General features: G+C 42.5%; 1 protein-coding gene across 4 annotated transcripts; it reads left to right on the top strand.

Annotated features, from left to right (window-relative positions):
• Nucleotides 1-1,893: 1,893 nt before the first annotated feature.
• On the top strand, nt 1,894-16,996 carry LOC115114701 (ETS-related transcription factor Elf-1-like). Of its 4 annotated transcripts, none has more exons than XM_065013586.1 (9): nt 1,900-1,997; nt 2,663-4,612; nt 8,083-8,673; nt 9,214-9,334; nt 12,488-12,598; nt 13,051-13,206; nt 13,385-13,453; nt 14,259-14,451; nt 14,555-16,996. In XM_065013586.1, the coding sequence occupies exons 3-9, from the start codon at nt 8,602-8,604 to the stop codon at nt 15,219-15,221; spliced, it is 1,389 nt and encodes a 462-aa protein (XP_064869658.1). In that variant the 5' UTR covers nt 1,900-1,997; nt 2,663-4,612; nt 8,083-8,601; the 3' UTR covers nt 15,222-16,996. The 4 variants fall into 4 exon arrangements, with proteins under 4 accessions (XP_029499016.1, XP_064869658.1, XP_064869659.1 ...); XM_065013587.1 differs by lacking the exon at nt 2,663-4,612 and adding an exon at nt 2,099-2,178 and having other exon boundaries at nt 1,905-1,997; XM_029643156.2 differs by lacking the exon at nt 2,663-4,612 and having other exon boundaries at nt 1,894-1,997.
• Nucleotides 16,997-17,792: the final 796 nt, after the last annotated feature.

Genomic DNA, 17,792 nt, shown 5'->3' with positions numbered 1-17,792 from the left:
ATTTTGGCCCAGTTGTGGAAACTCCCACATTCAAGGAGCTTTCTGTTTAAATTGGGTCATTTTGCCTAAAAACCTTTAGGACAACCTATAGATTTTCTTTTTTAAACAACTCTGCATCTCTGCCCAGCCTGGCCAAAAGGGAGTTTATCATCCCCAGTGGCCCTGCAAGTGTGGAGAAGAGGTTCTCTGGTGCTGACCGGCTCTCCAGGCACCATCGCATGAGCCTGAAGCCACAGACTGGCCAAACTCATGATTCTAAAAATGAATTGAAATGCACTAATAACACATTTTTCATTTAATTTGAAGTAATTCACAGCCTATATGCATAATTTATATAGACTACAATGATGAGATACAGTGAAATGTTTAAATGCTGAGCACTTTATGTCCCTTCCAGCCTGTTGTGTTGCACTCGCAAATGCTTCACAATTAATTCATTTATAGCCTAAATAATACATTTTTGCACCTTCTTAGGCTCCCTGTCTGGTTCTTGACCTATTTATGCTGTTTAATATGACAAGTAGCCTACTTGAAATTATATGTGCTTCTTACATTCACCTTTTCAAGTTTATTCAAATACTTTTCATTCAAATCATGTGGTTTGGTTCCAATACCTCAAAACCAAATGGTAGCAGCGCAGTTGTCCAAGTAGTCACAGAAATAAATGGCTGTTGGTTAAATTGTCATTTGAATTAATGGAGTGGCATTTTTTTCCTGTGAGCAGGGAGCGGTTTTCAGTGGAGCTGTTGGAAAGGATGTAGGGAGTGGAGCCGACCAGGATTTCCAACCACTCAACTCCGCTAACATACTCTGATGTGGGCACACACACACACAAAGAGACACACTGTAACACACACACACACAAAGAGACACACTGTAACACACACATTATTTGTGTTGTTGTATTGTTTGTATATACTGCAGTTGTATTTGACATTTGTATGACTGTCCTTGTCTATTAATGTATCAGTGTTTTGTTACTCATGTTTTGTCTTTTTTGTTGGCCCCAGGAATAATTAATGCTTCTCAGGAGAGAAAAATGCCCCCTACAGGCCACAGGGAATAGTTGTTTTAGCATGTGTTGGCATTCCATTTTGAGCGATTAGGGACCTGCTTGAAGCCGGATATTAGCACGTTGGATAAGTACAAACCAGGTTTCTGTACATAGCAGTTAACCAAGTTCCAGTCATGTCAGATCAGTGATTACATTATAGACGGGAAGAAGGAAGGATAGGCCTATATTGAATTATGCATGAATGTATTAGCAGTTCTACACTCCAGTACGAAAAGAAAGAAATGTATGCACTCACCACTGGATAAGACCGTCAGCTAATTTACTAAAATGTCAAATGTAATAAACACGGCCAATAGGGGGCGCTAGTGACTATGTAATTGAGAAACGCTGTTGTTTACTACATGGTATTGTTGCTCTGCCCTCTGGAGATTTGCAAAGAACGTCGTATACCTAGCTGTGTTTACCTTAGATCTGTGTTTACCTTAGATCAGGGTTTCCCAACCCCCCCCCCAACTAATCATCAAGCTTTGACCATTTGAATCAGCTGTGTAGTGTTTGCGCAAAAAAACAAAACGTGCACCTCTTGGGGTCCCGAGGACCGATTTTGGGAAACGCTGCCTTAGATCATTGCTGACAATGGTCGCCAGCGGTTACCTCTACTTCAGGACAGGTGGCCAATAAGAATTCACTGTGGGAGGGGCCCTTATAGGGGAAAGAGGAAGCAGCGCTGTTTGCGGAGAAGGATGAAGTCACCCTCTGGATACTGATCTGAGGTCGGCTTTGTATTTCCCCCCTAGTGGTTACTGTGAGGGTGTGAGGACTTTAAGCTGAACCTATATCTGTGCGAAAATGCATTCTCTTACCGGAGTTTGTTTTTTGTCACAGGAGGGGTAAAAAACAGTTTCCTGTTCTCAGCTTTGTCCGTATTGTACCAGCCAGCTGCTACACACAGACACAGCACAGCAGTAACGTACAACACAAGGTAAGCGCACTGCTCCTATCGCAGAGCAGAAGCGATAAAAGGCAAATTTACAAAGATAATACTATTATGGTAATAATAGGAGGTGGGTCTGTGTCGTACAGGGGTGTCAAACTCATTCCACGGACTGCCGAGTGCCAGCGGGTTTTTGGTTTTTCCTTCCTGTTAAGACGTAGACAACCAGGTGAGGGGAGTTCCTTACTAATTAGTGACCTTAATCAATCAAGTACAAGGGTGGAGCGGAACCCGCAGACATTCGGCGCTCGGTGGAGTGAGTTTGACACATGTGGTGTAGTAGATTGAGGCGAAAGTGAAAGTGTTAAGTGCTCTACAGTTGAGCATTGCAGAAACCCCAAAACTGAGGTTGTGCGTTTGGCATGTGTTATTGAGAATACATACATATCTTATCTTGTATCTGTTTTTTTTTAGCTTTAGAGTACTTACATAAAGTATCCAGGCACCTGTGACTTTGTAGTATACACATATATATTGAACAAAAATATAAATGCAACATGCAACAATTTCATTGATTTGACTGAGTTACAGTTCATAGAAGGAAATCAGTCAATTGACAAATTCATTATGCCCTAATATATGGATTTCACATGACTGGGAATACAGATATGTGTAACAGTATAGCTTCCGTCCCTCTCCTCGCCTCAAACCAGGGATCCTCTGCACACATCAACAACTGACACCCACAAAGCATCGTTACCCATCGTGCCACAAAAGCATCGGCCTTTGCAGAGCAAGGGGAACGACGACTTCAAGGTCTCAGAGCGAGTGACGTCACCGATTGAAACGCTATTATCGCACACCACCGCTAACTAGCTAGCCATTACACATCGGTTACATATGCATATGTTGGTCACAGATACCTTAACAAAAAATGGGCCTCACGATGGGCCTCAAGATCTTGTCACTGTGTTTTTGTGCATTTAAATTGCCATAGATAAACTGCAACTGTGTTCGTTGTCTGTAACTTATGCCTGCCCATATCATAATCCCAATGCCACCATGGGGCACTCTGTTCGCAACATTGACATCAACAAACCGCTCTCCCACACAATGCCGTACACAAGGTCTGCGGTTATGAGGCCGGTTGGACGTACTGCCAAATTCTCTCAAATGACTTGGAGGCGGCTAATGGTAGAGAAATTAACATTAAATTCTCTGGCAACAGCTCTGGTGGACGTTCCTGCAGTCAGCATTCCAATTGTACTCTCCCTCAACTTGACATCTGTGGCATTGTGTTGTGTAACAAAACTGCACATTTTAAAGTGGCCTTTTATTGTCCCCAGCACAAGGTGCACCTGTGTAATGATCATGCTGTTTAATTAGCTTCTTGATATGCCACACCTGTCAGGTGTATGGATTATCTTGGTAAACATGGATGTAAACACATTTGTGCACAACATTTAAGAGAAATAAGGTTTTTGTGCATATGGAACATTTCTGGGATCATTTACTTTCAGCTCATGAAACATGGAACCAGCACTTTAAATGTTGCGTTTAAATTCTTGTTCAGTGTATATGCGAGCGAGCAAACACACACACTCACACAGGGCCACACATACGTACACACAAGTCATACACAGAAAGGGGGGTGAGATTTTAAGCTCACAAAAACACACAGCTGTGTTATTCAGAATCGCCTCATAATTCCTCCATGTTAGATTGGCCAGGCCCAGTCACCCCGGGCAACAGGGGAAGCTTATCAGCTCCCCACCCTATTCCCCTACCAGCCTGGCCTAATTCACAATGCTCTTTACACACACACACACACACACACAAAGGACAGCGAGTGTGTTATGGAGCTTATCACTGTCTCTAAGGGTCTGGCAGCAACTTCACAGGATCAGATCACATGACTGAAGCCACAGACACCAACACATGTGGATGAACCTTCTAGATGGACTGTGTCATGTCCCAAATATTCTTAAAAACCTCCTCTCATCACCATTGTCCATGGAAACAAGGAGTCATTTAACAATATTGGGAAATATACAGCACACAGAACATGGGGAAGCGTTAGCGATAACCCAACATTCAAAACAACCACAATACAAGATGGCAGCCTGGCAGACGTACAATGGAACATTTCTCTCCGTGGTGACAGCTGTTCCAGCGTTGTTTGGCTCCCTCCCGCTCTCTCAGGAGGAAGTGGAGCCCACAGAATGGGTTGTGCTTCCTGTGCGATAACAGCCTCAGTCGCATCTTGCTCTCTCAGCCGTCACATGCACGCACGCGCACACACACACACACACACTATGGAAGATACAACACAAAGAGCAACATATCTACTGAACAGGCAAAACAGAAAATACTGGCATTCAAAATGCATCGGCATGAATATAGCATGCATGATGTCTGACCTGTGAGCAGCTCTCAGGCTGTTTCATGGGAAGTCTCTCTCTAAGGGGTTTAAGGATAGAGTGGGAGGAGCTCAGGTAAACAGAGGCGTGTAGCACAACAACTGTCGTCATGGTGCATGTTACCTGTACGTGGTTGTTTACCTACTGTGTGTGAGAAAGAGAGGTCATGGTAGGCCAGAAACAGCAAAACAGGATTTTCTGGTACTAACAACAGTCAGTAACTGCCTGAAGAGTGGAGGACAGGTGAGTAAAAGAGTGGAGAGAAAATGTGAGTGACTGAGTGAACAAATAGAGAGGTGGAGGAGAGAGGGGAAAACCTAGAAAGAGTGGAGAGAAAATGTGAGTGACTGAGTGAACAAATAGAGAGGTGGAGGAGAGAGGGGAAAACCTAGAAAGAGTGGAGAGAAAATGTGAGTGACTGAGTGAACAAATAGAGAGCTGGAGGAGAGAGGGGAAAACCTAGAAAGTGGAGAGAAAATGTGAGTGACTGAGTGAACAAATAGAGAGGTGGAGGAGAGAGGGGAAAACCTAGACAGTAAAGGAGCGTGTGTGCATGTTATCCTATCTTTCATTTCATTGTTTTATTTCACCTTTATTTAACCAGGTCGGCCAGTTGAGTTCTCAGTTCTCATTTACAACTGCGACCTGGCCAAGATAAAGCAAAGCAGTGCGACACAAACAACAACACAGAGTTACACATGGAATAAACAAACGTACAGTCAACAACACAATAGAAAAGTCTATATAACGTGACAACAAGGACAAGGCCTTAAACACAGAGAGGACAGGGCTGGGTTGCTGTTGGGGGTTGATTGTTTCAGTCACGTGATGATGGTGTTGGATCAATCGACGTAAAGACTGCGTTTTGTGTCCCTTTGATATTTTACAAGTTGTGCACCAATATTGCATTTTAAAAGCTTATTCAATGAAGTGCCCATTGAAATAAACCACATGGAAAATTCAATACATCTGTTTTTTGATATGAATAAAGACTAATTTAAGCGTCCCTCTGTGACTTCTAGGAAGATTTAAATCCATTTAAACCCCAAAATGTGTCCTCGTTTTCACCACCATTGTAAAGCCCTAGTTATTTTGTTGCTTTGAAAATCCTGCAGAAATGTTTTCATTTCGTGTGATCTATTTACGTCTGTTCCTCATTTTAATGTCAACCCTGCTATGGTGACTCATTTTAATGTCAACCCTGCTATGGTGACTCATTTTAATGTCAACCCTGCTATGGTGACTCATTTTAATGTCAACCCTGCTATGGTGACTCATTTTAATGTCAACCCTGCTATGGTGACTCATTTTAATGTCAACCCTGCTATGGTTTATTTTTTATCTAAAGAAACATTGAACATCTAATTGTCAAATCATAGTGGAAAAGCAGGTTTTGTGGTGGAAAAGTGAGCAAATCGATCACACTGTAACAAGCCAACCGTGTAGTTTTTTTGTGTTAAAAAATAAATAAAATAAAGCTTGCATTCAATTGCCCCACCCTGTTGCACACAACAAGCTTCCATTTCCTCTGTCACAGGGGGATTTATGGCTGATTTAAAGAGCCACTGAACACGCCGATTGACACGTGTTTTTCTGTTGATCATTAGAAAAACAAGATTTCAGTCTTGGAAGTGTGTTTCTTGACCGATTCCGCGTGTGGTTAATGATGTTTGTCCCACATGAGACACTAGACATGGAAGCCTATTTCACATCCTCAAAACTCCCAGAATGAATCTAAAATAACTCAAGACATCTGTCATTTGAATGTTTTAGTTGCTCAATTTTACTAAGAGGTTTGGTGTAGTATTTAACAAGTTAGAAAATGCGTGACGTCTTATGTAAACAAAGTCAGAGCTGTTGGGGAGGTCTGTCTCAATAGCTATATTTCCACAACCTTGTCCAGTGATAATTATAATTTTTGTCGACATTTAGTAAGTTTGCATAGAAAATACATGCAACAATTATCTGCTAGGGTGAGTTTCCATTGATCTATCCTGTGTCTATGAAAACAGCTGGACATAATGTCACGCCTTAAAAAATACTTTTTTTTTTGCAAAAACCTACAGTGTAGAATAAAAATGTAGTGGTTGAAGTGTTTCCATTACCCATTTAGGTAAATTGTGCATTAATAAATTGGCGACGGCATAAAATTATGCCCCCCCACTTATCCGTTTTTTGTCTCATGTAGCCCGCGAAAGCCAGCATGGATAAAATGCAATAATTTACTCATATTTTCCATATTCTAATAATTATCATGTACCAACATATCGCCACGGTCCATGCCTTGCTGAAACTTGCATTCCTGTAGATCTGAAATAATTGGATGGTGAAACTTCCAAGCCAACCAGATAAGCAAGGCCAAGCATTTCAGGCATTCTTGCACATCAGGACAATCCCTGTTCTGCAAAGAAACATACATTTTTTATTTGGCAAGCAGTAGGCATTTAGCATTAAATGTGGAGTGGAGCTTATTGGTACGTGATTAGCCTACATCACGTGCCCGGCATATTTTCAAAAGTATTCGGCAATCATAATTTATTTTTAAAATAGTTTCCACCATCATTTGTTGCAATAAACAAAGTTAGACAAAATAAAAATCAACCCCTGTTGAACGATACAATTTTTGTAGATCTTTAACCTCTTACCTCTTAAGATGGGAAAAAGTTGAACATGTGCTCTTTTATGACGGACAGAATGTTAAAATTAGGTCAAATAAAAGTATTTTTGTTCTTCACCAACTTAATGACACTACCCAAAAGTACTCAATTGGTGGAACAACAGTACCCTGTTATAATGATGTAGGAGTGATGGGCGAAGATGTAGGTTTTTCAGTCTTGTTTCTTATTGATGCCTGTTAGTAACGCAACAAATCCCTTATGAGTGTTTGTCTAGAAAATGTACATTACAGTCTGTGTCGGGGTGTGAAGAAATCCTAATAAGATTAAACAGCCGTCAAAAACACAGGCAATCATTACCTAGCACTTTTTGTGATTCCTTCTCTCTGTAGTAATGTAACCCTGAGTCTGTCTGTTCGCTCTGTGCTTATCTCTCATATGAACTATTCCAAACACATTCCAGACGTGCCTGCCCTGACCAGAGGGAAAGCACCATATCTCCGAATGAGGAGTTTCCCCTCCCTTCAAACTGACACACACACACACACACGTCAGGGTGACCTGGCACAGTGTATGGATGATACACACCCTAATGCAGAAGTCCATTGTCCGACCTGAGCATTAGGTTCTCTGAGCAGGCGCAGTTGCTCTTTTTTTGCCTCCTCCCACCCCTCCCCCATACACACACACAAACACACTCATGACGCAGTCCGGAAGCTTCTTTCCTGTTGCTGGTTTGGTCTCTTTATAAAGGGAGATAAGAAAGCAGTGCGTGTGAGAGCTGAGAGAAAGAGAGCAGAAGGTCTGTGTGGTATAATAGTGTGATAAGAGGGATATGAATATAAACAGTTGCTTGTTATAAGAGGCCTTGGCTCAGTTTGACAGAGGACAGTGTTTTTGCCCCTCATTAACAGACTGAACCCACAGACTGTTGTTCTGCCAGCGGAGTTTATAGAGCCCTGATCATGTGATTCTGTTCACTGTCTGCACTTTGATCAGAAAGAGTGTGGCTTATGTAGTCTACAAGTAGAGTTATCATGGCTTGAAGAGGCATCTCTAATGTAATCTCTTTCTCTTCTCCCTCCCTCCCACCACCAGTCTCTCTCTGTTCCCTTTTCTCAGGTTGAGACCACAGGACCGTTGGCAGCCTCCACTTCTTCATCGAGGGTAGAAACTTAGAAAGAGAGAAGGAAACAAGTAATTGATTCTCCCTGCAAATGCTCTGTCTCTGCTCCTGTTCAACATCTCATCTATGGAACATCTACTGAGGACTCCTGCAGGATTTTACCTCAACAATTTAACCAACTAGCCAAGCCAACACTCACTCTTCTGAGAGGTCAAGCCACTGTGCTGGAGTGAGGAACGAGTTACTAGCCAGCTATTTATCTGAAGTTACTTTCATTTAGACAGTTTAGTCACTGTGCTGTTCAGGCATGCAGTTAAGAGTGACTCATCCTCAGGAGGACCTGTGAGAAACAGACAGGGGGAAGCTTTTGATACGACTGTAACTTCGATTTGGTGCTCTGGAACTTAGAACGTGTTGTGTGAAACTGTTGGACATCTGATGTGGAATGCTGGGATGATGACATCGTAGACCTGTTATTGGAGTATTCTGGGATGTCTTCCATGCTGCAGCAGACGGAACTCATCTTTGAGTTTGCCAGCGACCACGTGAACAATGGACTACAGGTGGGAACGAGCGTGTGTGTGTGTGTGTGTGTGTGTGTTTGCACACCAACAGATAAAACATCAAGCCTCTTTTAAAATCACACGTCAGTGTAGAACCACTTGGGAAATGACATCAAAGTGCAGACGAGCTGTATTGAATCAGAGATAGAATCTACATGTAGAGTAGCCAAAGATAACATGAGGATAACGTCAGCCATAGTTATTGAAAGATCAGCACCAATTTACATTGGGAACATACTGACCTATTTCAAATAGGAACAGTGAAAGTAGTCCTCTCACTCACACAACTCTTAAGTTAAAACCCTAAAGTCTAGCCTCACTGTATGTCAGTGTACAACCTCTGCCAAGATTTCAGAACCTCATGGCACAGATGTTAGTACCCTTCCAATTTAACTGCAGAGTTGCTGGTTCAAGCCTTACCTTGGCTGTTGTCTTACAATATCAAACATTAGATATTGGAAATGATTAAATAAAGCATTGGCTCAAATGTAAAATAACTAAATTGAAGTGAGTGATAGATCATTTGTCCCTGTGTTGCAGCTGGATGAGCACTTGGCCTATCCTGCAGTGATAGTGGAGCAGATCCCACAATCCCACCTGCTCTCCTACACAGGCCTGGCCTGTGAGCAGACACACACAGAAGACCACCTGCTAACAACAGGTAACAACAAACACGCACGGTCTAATGAAGGCAATCTGGGGTTGAGCAGCTTGGCCTTCTTGGCATTATCAACAGCACCTGTAGACAGAAACAGACATTGACGTAGTAGATTAGGAGGGTTACGTTTGGGTAAGATGTTAGGGTAAGGGGTCTGACTAACAGGTAGGGGGGGTTTCTGTATAGCTGGGGGGTGTAGGCTCTGAGGCTTCATTCAGCTCCTGAGAGAAAATGTCAGTGTATAACAGGAGGGTGATATGCAGATCCTAAACTGGGCAAAACAATTCATGATACAGACTTTGTGCAGTCAGTCAGTACATTCAGGTGGTTAGCCGGTTAGCTTGCTATGGTAGAAAGGTTATCTAGCACACTAACTACTTCGACTAAAATGCTATCTGATGTGTTTATAGCACATATCCTTACTGGAGTATAACAACTGAGCAGTTTCAGTCTAAAATACTGTAATTTAGTACTGTGGCTAACTTAGCTTCTATATGACGAGGCATTTAGAAAGAATACCCTAGCTGGGTCATTCAGAAAGAATACCCTAGCTGGGTCATTTAGAAAGAATATCCTAGCTGGGTCATTCAGAAAGAATACCCTAGCTGGGTCATTCAGAAAGAATACCCTAGCTGGGTCATTCAGAAAGAATACCCTAGCTGGGTCATTTAGAAAGAATACCCTAGCTGGGTCATTTAGAAAGAATACCCTAGCTGGTTCATTCAGAAAGAATACCCTAGCTGGGTCATTCAGAAAGAATACCCTAGCTGGGTCATTTAGAAAGAATACCCTAGCTGGGTCATTTAGAAAGAATACCCTAGCTGGGTCATTTAGAAAGAATACCCTAGCTGGGTCATTCAGAAAGAATACCCTAGCTGGGTCATTCAGAAAGAATACCCTAGCTGGGTCATTTAGAAAGAATACCCTAGCTGGGTCATTTAGAAAGAATACCCTAGCTGGGTCATTTAGAAAGAATACCCTAGCTGGGTCATTTAGAAAAGAATACCCTAGCTGGGTCATTTAGAAAGAATACCCTAGCTGGGTCATTTAGAAAGAATACCCTAGCTGGGTCATTTAGAAAGAATACCCTAGCTGGGTCATTTAGAAAGAATACCCTAGCTGGGTCATTTAGAAAGAATACCCTAGCTGGGTCATTTAGAAAGAATACCCTAGCTGGGTCATTTAGAATGAATACCCTAGCTGGGTCATTTAGAAAGAATACCCTAGCTGGGTCATTTAGAAAGAATACCCTAGCTGGGTCATTCAGAAAGAATACCCTAGCTGGGTCATTTAGAAAGAATACCCTAGCTGGGTCATTTAGAAAGAATACCCTAGCTGGGTCATTTAGAAAGAATACCCTAGCTGGGTCATTTAGAAAGAATACCCTAGCTGGGTCATTCAGAAAGAATACCCTAGCTGGGTCATTTAGAAAGAATACCCTAGCTGGGTCATTCCTATAATGCAGTGTCTTTTCTGTTCACAGGAAATATCACTTCTGTGACCCCGATATCACTTTCCACCCTGTTAGTTTGTTGCAATTCTCCATTTAAGAAAACAACCCCTTTGCTACAATACCCCACACTTTCTCAATGTGGTGTCATCTGTACTTAACTTTACTATTTATATTTTTGACAACTTTTACTATTTACTCCACTACATTCCTAATGAAAATATGTACTTTTTACACCCATACATTTTCCCTGACACCAAAAAGTACTCGTTACAGTTAGAATGCTCAGGCAGGACAGAATTATTGTCCAATTCATTCACCTATCAATATAACACATAGGCATTCCAACTACCTCTGATCCGGCGGACTCACTAAACACAAAACTGCGTTTCTAAATGATGCCTGAGTGTTGGCGTGTGCCTTTCTGGTTTGCTTAAAATAAGGAATTTTACTTTTACTCAAGTATGACAATGAAGTACTTTTTTCACCACTCTACTTAAGTACATTTTTAAAACCAGATACTTTTAAACTTTACTCAGTAGTATTTTACTAGGTAATTTTTACTTTTAGTTGCACCATTTGGCTGTCTTTACTTTTACTCAAGTATAACAATTGAGTACTTTTTCCACCACTGTCCGTCTTTCCATGTTTCATGTTGTTAGTCTTTATGTCCCATTCATGTCCACCCTGTTAGGCTAAACTATAGAGAAAATTAACCACTTTTCAAAATGTTAAAATATGTTTGATAGGGAAGTTAAAGTCCTGTTCAAGTGTTCACCATTATGCTAGCTCAATCTTGCTCACTCACAGAGCTATGGCTAGTTTAGGCTCCAAATTTCCACCCTGTTATGATTATACACCTAACAGTTTGGAAAATGCACACAAAGTGCCTGAAAGTCAAATGTCCTTTTTCTGATAGAATACATTTTTTCTTTTATATTTCAACTTTCCCCCAAAAAAGTTATGAGGTCCAAAATGCACGTCAAGGTAGGAATGACCCAGATATCTCTACTCATTTTGGTGAGGGGGCTGTAAACAAAGATCATAAAGCTGGCTGAGCACATGCATACTGTGGCCTTCACACTTGAACCAATCAGAGAAGTTGGAAAATCCAGGAAGTGAAACAAAATACACGTCTTGTGGCTACTGCAGCTTTGACAAAGTTGCTTATCATGTTGCTAGCTCTCTGGAGTAAACAGTTTGTGAAACTAATGATTTAGTAGTGAGGCTGTTAATGCAAGTAAATGTGTAGCCAATAGGTTTTGTAGCTTCACTTGTCTACTTTCTAGCATGTTAGCTAACTTTAGTTCAATCGTTCAGCCAGGGCCTGTTACAACATTATTATGGCCATCTCAGTTTAAGCTTGATTTTGCTAGCCAGCGAATATACAGTTAGACTTTTGTTGTGATAGAAAGCAGTGGAGGCTGCTAAGGGGAGGAAGGCTCATAATGGCTCAAACTGTACAAATGGAATGGCATCATACACATAGAAACCATCCATGTGTTTGGTGTATTCGATACCATTCTGCTCCAGCTATGCTAGCTAACAGTGTAGAAGCTAGATAACCCTCTTGTTTACTCCCACTGTCCCATCACTAGGGATAGGCCCACAGACAGAGCCATGATGTCATGCTGACACATTACCCCGCCTCTCTCTCTACATATCTTCCCTTTATCCCAATCTCTCTCCTATCTCTCCGTCTCCAGTGGAGGACAGTGAGAGTGGAGATGAGGAAACCATGGAAACACTGGTGGCAGCTGAGACTCTCCTCAACATGGACTCCCCTGACTCCCTCTCTCTGGACCAACAGCACTACAGTGAGACACACACACACACACACACACACACTCACATACACAGCTAGTTTAAGTTAGTAGCTCAGGGAGTAACTTGTTTTGACTAACTCAGTCTTTGCGTAAACAAATCTAACTGGGTTTGGAGCTTGTCTACCATCACAATGGCCACGTTCAGTTGCCAAACATTGTTGAACGTTGCAGATCAGAGCTGATATGATCCCTTATTATACATGTCAGAGGGGCATGTTATTCTACATAGCCTATTTCTATCGGGAATGTTCCAAAACATTGCATCCTGCTGAACGCACCCCAGGTTTCTTTGTATCACTCCCTAGTGCAAACAAGCATCTATATTTCTGCTCTGCTTGGAGCAGATGTATTCATCCTGTTCTCATATATAATCAAATTGTCTCCTTGTAGACTCATTTATTACACTGTAACCCCTAACAGTGTGTTTGTCTCCTCCCCTCTAGCCCAGCTGTACGTCCCTGCCCTGGGTGATGTCATCACGTCACCCGTTACCCACCAGTTGACGGTGTCAGCGGAAGGCCTTGTGGGAGCTCTGGGCCAGCCCCAGTGGGTCACACTGCAGAGGGAGACTGTTGCTGAGCAACCAAAGAAGAAGAGAGGTTAGATTGTCATTATCTGGCCATGCTTTCAAACTATAAATTGTAATCATAACCACAACAACCTTAGCTCGTATGCCTGCTCATCATTTTTGACAATACAACTACTTTTTCTTTCTCACCTGGCCATTTATGGACTACTGTCATTGTGACATAACAACTACTCTGTTATGCATCTTAGCTAAGAAATCCAAAAGGCCTGAATCCCCCACACCGGACATCACATTCAAGAGGGGCAAATACAGCAAAGGTACACACCAATGGCTGTATATGATCAATCACGTGATACCATTCATTTCTATGTGAAGACTCAATAGTGCATTTGAAGCCAAGGAAGTCGGTTAAGATGGTGTCTTATGGCTACATAACGGTTATTGCTATTTGGTATCCTTGGGACGTCCCTACCACATTGAAGTTGACATTTGAAAATGGCAAGGCTTATGGTTAGGTAGGGGTTAGGGTTTAGGATAGGGAGGTCCCAAGGACCCCGGATAGCACTAACTGATGCATAACATACGCTCTTATTGAGTATCTCAAGACTGACTGGGGTACTGCAGGATTTCATTAGCAACTAAATTACCCTTATAACTTCTACTTTATGTGATTTTAAAATAATCTGGTCTTGTAGAAGCAATTATTGGTTCCAAGATTGTCTTAAAAATATATATGTTTACACAAAGAATGACCATGTAGATACCTATTTTCCCATTCACTATAATGGGGATCCTGTTTTCTGCAAACAATGCATGCAGTACCACGGTCGGCCTTGAACTTTGTGGCTTCAATGAGAAGAGGCGGTCGTTTTTTAAATTTATCTAAGCAAGTCAGTTAAGAACAAATTCTTAATTACAATGACGGCCTAGGAACAGTGTTCAGGGGCAGAATGACAGATTTTTAAAAATGTTTTTTTTTACCTTGTCAGCTCGGGGATTCGATCTAGCAACCTTTCGGTTACTGGCCCAACGCGCTAACCACTAGGCTACCTGCCGTTCTCCTCTGGTACATACACACAAACAGACACACACTCCATCTCACCTCTCCCTTACCTGTTTCAGGTAACACTATGTTCTTGTGGCAGTTCCTGATTGAGCTTCTCCAGGACAGACAGGCCTGCCCACGTTACATCAAATGGACCAATCGGCATGCAGGGATCTTTAAGCTGGTCAACTCCAAGGCTGTGGCCAGACTCTGGGGCAAACACAAGAACAAACCAGACATGAACTATGAGACCATGGGCCGAGCACTCCGGTACGCTGTAGTTACATTAATTACATTACAATAATAATAAGTTACAGTCTGTGTCCCTGCAGGTGTGTGTGTATCAAAGCTGTCCTCTCTCTGTCCCTGACAGGTACTACTACCAGCGTGGGATTCTGAACAAGGTGGAGGGTCAGAGGCTGGTCTACCAGTTTGCCTCTCTGCCCAAAGACATGGTCTTCATCAGTGACGATGAAGACCAGGAGGACCAAGACAATCATGAGGAAGAAGAGGACGATGGCGATGATGGCATCCCAGATGATCCAGAGGACAGTCTGCCCTACAGCGACCAATCCCTGGACGATTTAGGGTCCTACGAGCATTCTTTCCTTCCCCCTCCCCAGGCTACCAGAGGCTACCATAGGCCCAGACAGACCAGCACAGGTCCAGCAGCAGCCCAGCGGCGCCGACCCGGCCCAAAACCCAAGACCCAACTCCCAGCCTCGTCCTTAGCCCATCGCAGGACAGTCCTCCGGCCACCAGGGAGCAGTCTGATCCAGCAGCAGCATCTGCCTATAGTCTCAGCTGAGATGCTGCGGACCCTGCAGAACGTGCAGTCTTTGCAGCCTGGTCAGCATGGGTCAGTCTTCAGAACTGCTCAGCTGCTGGGGAGTCTGTGTGAGAGACAGGCTGCTAGTGCAGAACAGACCACCAGTCAGATAGTGACTCTGCAGTTACAGCCCTTGACCTGCCCTGTCAAGCAGGAGGAGCTAGAGGTTAGGACTGAGGAGGACCCAGACTCAGGACTGATTGTGGAGTAGGATGCCCCGAGACATCTGATCAGTATCAGCCACTGTCCTTGCCCCATAGCCAAGATGACTGCAGAAGACAATGATTTTCAAAGGGAGCCTTTAGAGAAAGATGCTGGACAGTTGTGATGTAAATTTGATTTATTTTACAGAAGAGACAGACCTGGATGGTCTTTCTCTCACTCTTACATTCCCTTATGCACCAGAGCCATTCTTACAGAGAGTTAACCAAACTGTCTTCCATGTTGGCACCAAACACTCCATGTCGATAACATTCCTAATCGGCATTCTAACAAGAATGTAATTGTCTTAGAACTCTTGATACCAACATGACAGACATTCTAATTACCGACCAAAGACATGCACTGGATTCTACAGCCTCGCTGCAGAGCATCCTGCTCTGCTCTATCTCTGTTCGCAATTCAGCTCCACTGAATGCACGGGAGCTCGTGCACTGTTCTTGTTCTCTCAATGTTCTTTTCTCCACCATGACCAGTGCTTTGCACTATTAACATGTACCCTTTCTTTGTCACCACTCTCTCACCTACCAAAGTGCCTCAAATAATAATTTTCCAGCTTTCACCAAAGACAGTCTTAAATCTGTAGCATGCTAGCTACCACATATTGCTCCTTAACATTCTTATTTATGTGTGTGTCACTTGTTGATCTTCAACGTAAACACACTCTCATACTGTCACCCACACCAGTAGAAGACCCACCATCAGTGCTTGAGGTAAATGTGTCCTAGTCGATGTGTTCAGGGAGTACATTCCATAGAGATGGCACATCGCACAGATTGGGGTTCTAGTGTTTGTCAGCAGATCATTCAACGTGCTGTGTTGTAGGGACCACCCGCTGTAGACATATGACTGCCTACATTTTCCACAGGATTCTACATGTAAAATCGGAAATTACGTTCAGAGATGCTAAGTACTCTCGGCCAGCAAACACTACTGGTGTGTCTGAGCCCTTAACTTTACAGGCTTTTGGTTACATTCATGCTTAAGTAGAGAATACAAATAAATACAAATCAAAAGGGATTTTCTGTTTCAAAGGTACTGTTGGCTTTACTGCATTTTAATCTCAATGTTAACGGGGTGGCTGATGACTATCAATGATGATAACCGAATGATAAAACTTCTCTCACGCTTTTGCTTTTAAGAGAGTAAACGTACTTCTGCCAGAGTTGGTAGTTGCCCAATGACCCTGATCTAAGGTTTTTCCTGGTCATCATTTGGGGACGGTAAGCTGATCCTAGATCTGCCCCTATGGGCAACTCCTACCTGGAGCCCTTCTGCCAGCAATCTTGTTAGCATTCCTGATATGCTGTAATAGTTATACATGTGCTTTCCTGGACCATATATGCCTTGATATATATGTGTTTGTGAACATGTGACTTAATACTTTTTCTGTCAGTTGTTTCTCAGGTGCATCTGTGTTTATTTGCTGCACAAACACAGTATATACCATCCCAATTCCCAAATGTACTCATCTATGCAAAGAAGTATGATGATGTTGCTCCTCAGGCCTAGACTCTGATCTATGGTTAGTTTTGCTGATCCTACAAGGATGGTTTATATATATCCTAATAAAATGCACATTTTCCCATGCAATCTTTTCCTTTGATAATATTGCCTTATGCTTATTTGCTTTTGCTGGAAGTCTCTGATATATGTGTTACTGCTATTGTGTGAGGAACTAATTATGAAAATATATACAGAAGGAGTTGATAAAATAGGAATTATTAAACTTGTTTTCAAGAAATAAAAGTTTTAATTTTGAATGAATCCTGACTGTTTTTTGTTTGTTTTTTTCAAACCGTGTGAAAATGTTTCTTGCCCGCACCTACTCGTCCACGCGGTTAGGGTTCGGTAGTGAGACGTGCCTACCTAGCCTATTCAGTTGACAGGGCCCGCACCGTACACACGCCTCTACTGTTTTCTGATTCCTACCGAGGACTTTCCAGCTAGCTAGCCACGGCTATCTCCCTCTGACAACACTTCTAGCGCCATGACAACCGAACGGCAAGTATATTACATTTGAGTATTTTATTTTAAATGTGTCGTTGTTCAAGAGGCTAACGTTAGTTCTGTTTTGTCGTTTTAGCAGTTTCCCCGATGGAGTCAGACGAGGACCCACAGAATGCTCGAGGTAAAAAACGGTTAACGTGTAAACTCGTACATCGCCTTGGTCCGTACAATTGCCCTTATTTTAGCGCCCCAAAAACGTAATACTTCCAGATAAACTGTAATGTCAATACCATTGTAAAGCACAATTTCTCCCCTTTCCAACAGAATCAATTACATGACCTAAACGCTGCCCGTTCCTGCATAATTCAAGCAGGCAATGAGCCCCGTCAGGTCTTTTTAAAAATGGCGGATGGGGAAGCGAAACTAATGCGTGATAGTGAGAAGGAGAGATGTCGTGTGGGAAAATGGCTTTTTTTCACTCGATCTGTCCAACTTATCACCGTATCGCCTCTAAAATGTAAATAAAACACTATAAAGAGTTTATATAATGTGTCATAACATACCTATTTGAAGGTTTGTGTCGAATTTTAATCAGGTTTTTAGGGCGGTGCTA

This window comes from Oncorhynchus nerka, linkage group LG9b (genome assembly GCF_034236695.1).
Source record: "Oncorhynchus nerka isolate Pitt River linkage group LG9b, Oner_Uvic_2.0, whole genome shotgun sequence".
Taxonomy (NCBI): domain Eukaryota; kingdom Metazoa; phylum Chordata; class Actinopteri; order Salmoniformes; family Salmonidae; genus Oncorhynchus; species Oncorhynchus nerka.
This window is presented reverse-complemented; position numbering and strand designations above follow the sequence as displayed.

What these genes read in the sequence shown, in the direction of transcription:
- LOC115114701 (XM_029643156.2), top strand. Translation starts at nt 8,602, where the DNA reads ATGTCTTCCATGCTGCAGCAGACGGAACTCATCTTTGAGTTTGCCAGC. An exon ending in ACGTGAACAATGGACTACAG is followed by an intron (nt 8,674 to 9,213) that starts GTGGGAACGAGC and finishes CCTGTGTTGCAG; the next exon opens with CTGGATGAGCACTTGGCCTA. An exon ending in GCAACCAAAGAAGAAGAGAG is followed by an intron (nt 13,207 to 13,384) that starts GTTAGATTGTCA and finishes TATGCATCTTAG; the next exon opens with CTAAGAAATCCAAAAGGCCT.